Here is a 5,181-nt window from a genome sequence, read left to right as displayed (position 1 = left end):
ACCCTACATTGCCTCCCTCATCTCAATCCATCACCTAGCCCGGGCTCTCTGCTCTGCTAACAAAATCAGACTGAGTGCCCCGTTAATTCGAACTTCTCATTCCCGCCTCCAAGACTTCTCCAGAGCAGCACTAGTCCTCTGGAACGCACTACCAAAGGCTACCCGAGCAATCCAGGACTTGCCGAACTTCAGGCGTGCTTTAAAAATGTACCTGTTCAGGGAGGCATATTACATCCCCCTGACCTATTGACTGCAATTCCTGCTAGCCACCATCAACATATCGAATCTGCCGTCACATGGCTTAACGTCTGACTATGTGTATAAGAATCCCTCATTCTCCACTTCGCCATACCGCACACATCTCCAACCCCTTTACCTTCTGTATCACCCTATTATTTTTAGTATGTAAGCTTGTTGGAGCAGGACCCGCACCCCTATTGTTTCCCTCAGCTGATTACTATGTAACCGTGTTGTAATTTTTGTACTTTTGTCTTTCTGTATCCCCTTGTCTTTGTAAGCGCTGCGGAATATGTTGGCGCTATACAAATAAAGATTATTATTTATTTCTTATGCCAATTCATTGATATTACTATTCAATAATTTGCAAATAATATAGTTCTCCTGTTGTCGTGCACCGGTTCTGGGAACCCACCAGCAAAGGAAATAGAAGCAACCAGGTGTGGAGTTCCACTCTCCAAAGCCCCGATGGTAACCAAATGGCTTTCCCCAATGTCATGCACACTCTTGTCCATCATAACGGTAATTTCACACAACACGTTTTGGAAAAATGCCATTGCAGTTTTTGATGTATGTTTTTAAGCCAAGAGAAGATTATGTAATGTAGTTGTCTTGTACTGTGGTTTCCTACTAATGCTTTCAAAAACATTATCTCTCCTATGATGTGTGGTCGATTTTATGTTCATGCCCATTTATGCAGTCTTTTTCCTCATAATTAAAAGCAGGACTGAAACTGCGGAGTCAATTACCAGTAGCCCTTTTAAAGGTTTAATGGCTGCCTAATAAGCTTCATTCTTATGGTGCCTTTAACATCCTTGTTTCTCATGCTGTAGATGATGGGATTCAACATTGGAGTCACCACCGTATAGAGAATGGACACGGCCTTGTCTGTCTCAGAGTATGCGGAGCGAGGTCTTAGATACATGGATATAATAGTCCCATAGTAAAGAGACACCACCGTGAAGTGGGAGGCACACGTGGAAAAAGCTTTTTGCCTCCCTTGTGAAGAACGGATCTTCAATATCGTGGAGATGATGTGGATATATGAAATTAGAGTCAAGTAGAATGCACACATGCCTATAATCCCGGCTGAGATGTACATTGATATTTCATTGAGCCGAGTGTCCTTGCAAGATAATCGAAAAAACGGAGGCATCTCACAGAAGAAGTGGTTGACATGGTGTGATCTACAGTAGGGTAGTTGAAAAGTGAGGACCACATGAATGACAGAGTTCATGAAGCAAGCGCCCCATGATCCAGCAGCTAAGCAGCAGCACAATGTCTTGTTCATGATGTTCCTATAATGCAAAGGCTTACAAATGGCTACAAATCGATCATAAGCCATGACAGCAAGTAGAATACACTCTGTGGCTCCAAAGGCCAAGTGGAAATACATTTGAAGTGCACATCCTAATAGAGAAATACTTCTGTCCTTGGAGATGGTATTTATCAGAATTTTGGGGACAACAGTGGAGGAGAAGAAGATGTCAATAATAGAAAGATTGCACAGGAAGAAGTACATGGGGGTTTGTAGTTTCGAGCTTATACTCACCGCAGTGATCAGTAGAGAATTCATTGATAATGTTATTACATACATTACCAAGAACACAAGAAAGCACATGACCTGGAGATACGGGACATTAGAGAGACCCAGGAGGATGAATCTTTCTGGGGATGTTTGATTTAAGTCTTCCATCACATTGTGGGTGCTGGACAATAGTGGATAAACAAATGAAAGTCTTTAATGATACAAAGTGCTAACATTTTTGAATATTTTTATTATAGTACACGGAGAAATAATTCACGACATGGTGGGTTTGTAGGTTAGCACTGTAACCACATAGCTCTTGGACCATGGGATTAAATCCACCAAGGCCTCAGAAAGATGTTTCTCTTATATTATCATTTTATTTCTACGGGTTTTCCAAAAACATTCCAAAGTTAAGAAAGAGCCAGAGGATGTAGAAACACATACAAAACCAGCACCAGACTATCAGCAAGGCAGCAATTCCAGAACGGCCGCAACAGTCCTCTTTGAGACGACCACCCAAAACTGCCTTCAAAAGGGGTGTTTTAAGGAAATGATCTTCACAAATAATCATGCAAAATATATGGTGGAACTGATAATCTATCACAGGAAATCTGTTCTGGATGAGGAGGTGGTGTTTTGGAGACGTTTCACTGTATATAAAATTAAGTATTTTAACCACTTAGGCTGGGCTGCTACTTTTGTACGGTGACCGTGTCTAAAACTGGAATGGAAGTCATGTTCCATTTAGACTATTGCATGCTGCAGTCAATATTGACCATGGCATTTAAGTGGTTGAGAGAACTAGAGGCTCCTTCTATTACCCATGTGAGACGATCATGGGATGCAGATGGAGTGCAGGCCTGACAAAGGCTTCTGGGTCTGCCTTGTAATCTGAATTGTTAGACACTGCCTCTGGCAGTTTCCAATAGACTACTGTTATACTCTAGGTATAGTACACTGCACTACAGAAGTATTGCAGTGTACTATGCTAGCGATTAAACGGTTGTATCTGACGGCCCCCATGAGGGACTAAAAAACGGTAACATAGTATGTTAGGCTGAAAAAAAAAAATATGCATCCTATTCAGCCTATTACCCCCACCCCCTATGCAAAGAAACCCAATGAGGTAGAGGAAAATTTTCCTCATTTAAGGGAAAAAATTCCCTGACTCCAATATGGCAATCAACATAAATCCCCAGATCGACGACCCTTCTGAAGTAATCAGTGATATAACATGCAATATTGGAACGCTCAAGAAAGACATCCAGGCCGGTCTTGTACTCTTTTATCGAATTCATCATCGACACGTCCTCGGGCAGAAAGTTCCATAGTCTCACTGCTGTTACAGTAAAGAACCCCCTTCTATGTCTTTGCAGAAACCTTATTTCCTCTAGATGTAGAGGATACCCCCTTGTTACAGTCAAAGATCGCGGGAGAGATCTTTGTATTGTCCCATGATATATTTGTACATAGTTATCAGCCGTCTTTTTTCTAAACTAAATAACCCCGATTTTCATAACCTCTCTAGGTATTGTAGTCTAGCCATTCCATGTATTACTTTAGTTGCCTGCCTTTGAACCGGCTTAAGCTCTGATATGCCCTTTTTGAGTACTGGTGATATGGAATTATACAGCTATTTTCCCTGAGGTCCTCCAGGATAGCATCTCTTAATCAAATATTTTACCAACAATAGAAGTAAGACTTACCACCCTGTGATCTCCGGGCGCATGTTTTGTCCTTATTGAATATCGGCACCAAACTGGCTATCCCCCAATCCGGGGGAACAGACCCCTCACCATAGAGTCCTTAAATATAAGAAACAACGGTCTGTCTATAACATTACTTAATTCCCTTAAAACCCTGTGTAAAAAACATTTAAAGGGGTTGTCTCACGGCAGCATGTGGGTCTATACACTTCTGTATGGCCATATTAATGCACTTTGTAATGTACATTGTGCATTAATTATGAGCCATACAGAAGTTATTCACTTACCTGTTCCGTTGCTGGCGTCCCCGTCGCCATGGATCCGTCTAAATTCACTGTCTTCTGGCGTTTTTAGACGCGCTTGCGCAGTCCGGTATTCTCCCTGGTGAATGGGGCCGCTCGTGCCGGAGAGCTGGTCCTCGTAGCTCCGCCCCGTCACGTGTGCCGATTCCAGCCAATCAGGAGGCTGGAATCGGCAATGGACCGCACAGAGCCCACGGTGCACCATGGGAGAAGACCCGCGGTGCATCGTGGGTGAAGATCCCGGCGGCCATCTTGGTGAAGGAAGAAGAAGGAAGAAGGAAGACGTCGCAGAGCGGGAATTCGGGTAAGTAATGAAATTTTTTTTTTAACACATCCTTTGGGGTTGTCCTGCGCCGAACGGGGGGCCTATGGAAAAAAAAAAACCCATTTTGGCGCGAGACAACCCCTTTAATCATGTAAAAAACAATCCATAGTAAAATAATACACATATTTCCCCAGAAACTCCTTTTCTAATGGAAAAAAATAAAAAAATAAAAAGGACATATAATAAGTATCACTGTATTCAAGACAACCCAAACCAAAAAAATACTATGATATTTATTCTACATGGTGAGCGCTGTTAAAAACAATTCAAAACAACAATTCCCGAATTTCTGTTTCCTGTTGGTCTATCTCTCAAAAAACATTGAAGTGAATTTTGATGTGAATTCACAGCTGATTTCAACCTTTCAAGTATAGAAATGGAGTTTGTTGTGGATAAACATCAAAATCTGCGTAAAATCCGCATCAGTAGTGTAATGCGGAATCTGACGCAGATTTTCTGCAGCGTGAGATCCGCACCAATTCCCCAACGTCTGAACGTACCTTCACATTAATTTATTACCTAAACTAGGTATTTCATTACATAATCATTATCACTATATATATGCATTAAAAGTTATAAATGAAATAAAACTAAAAATTAAATACACAATTTAGATCAAAATGTTAAAAATTACTGTTAAATTAGGAAATCTGAATTGATCAGAAGCATATATTTTTGAAGTGTGCTTCCAAAGTAAAGCAGACAAGTGTAACTATTATCTGATAAAAATGAGTACCGTATATATGTACATATTCGATGTACTGCAGTTGAAAAAATGACACTTTCAACATTTTCCTCAATTTTGCAGTTTTTAGTAAATACACGCAAATTGTGTTGGTCTGCTTTTAGCACCTAGATGACACATACTAGATTTCCAAAATTTGGCCTGGTCAGTAAGGCACAAACTGTATTGGTCATGAAGAGGTTAAACAATAAAATATCTGTAACACAAAGGGGTGCCATTAAAAATACAATTCGCCCCAAAAAATAAAAATGATATGGCTCTTGGAATGTAATAAAGAAAAAACAGAAAACAATTGCTTGGGCATTAAGACACAAAATAGGCCAAACGCTCAGGGA

General features: G+C 40.8%; 1 protein-coding gene across 1 annotated transcript; it reads right to left on the bottom strand.

Annotated features, from left to right (window-relative positions):
- Positions 1-997: 997 nt before the first annotated feature.
- LOC136571958 (olfactory receptor 5V1-like) lies at positions 998-1,933 on the bottom strand. The gene has a single exon (XM_066572576.1). It carries the CDS (start codon positions 1,931-1,933, stop codon positions 998-1,000), a length of 936 nt encoding a protein of 311 aa, XP_066428673.1.
- Between the last annotated feature and the right edge of the window lie 3,248 nt (positions 1,934-5,181).

The sequence above is a fragment of the Eleutherodactylus coqui genome, chromosome 6 (assembly GCF_035609145.1).
Source record: "Eleutherodactylus coqui strain aEleCoq1 chromosome 6, aEleCoq1.hap1, whole genome shotgun sequence".
Classification (NCBI taxonomy): domain Eukaryota; kingdom Metazoa; phylum Chordata; class Amphibia; order Anura; family Eleutherodactylidae; genus Eleutherodactylus; species Eleutherodactylus coqui.
The sequence above is the reverse complement of the archived record's forward strand: the minus strand, read 5'-3'. Positions and strand labels throughout refer to the sequence as shown.

Excerpts from the sequence above, each read along its gene's own strand:
- LOC136571958 (XM_066572576.1), bottom strand. The coding sequence starts at position 1,933 with ATGGAAGACTTAAATCAAACATCCCCAGAAAGATTCATCCTCCTGGGT.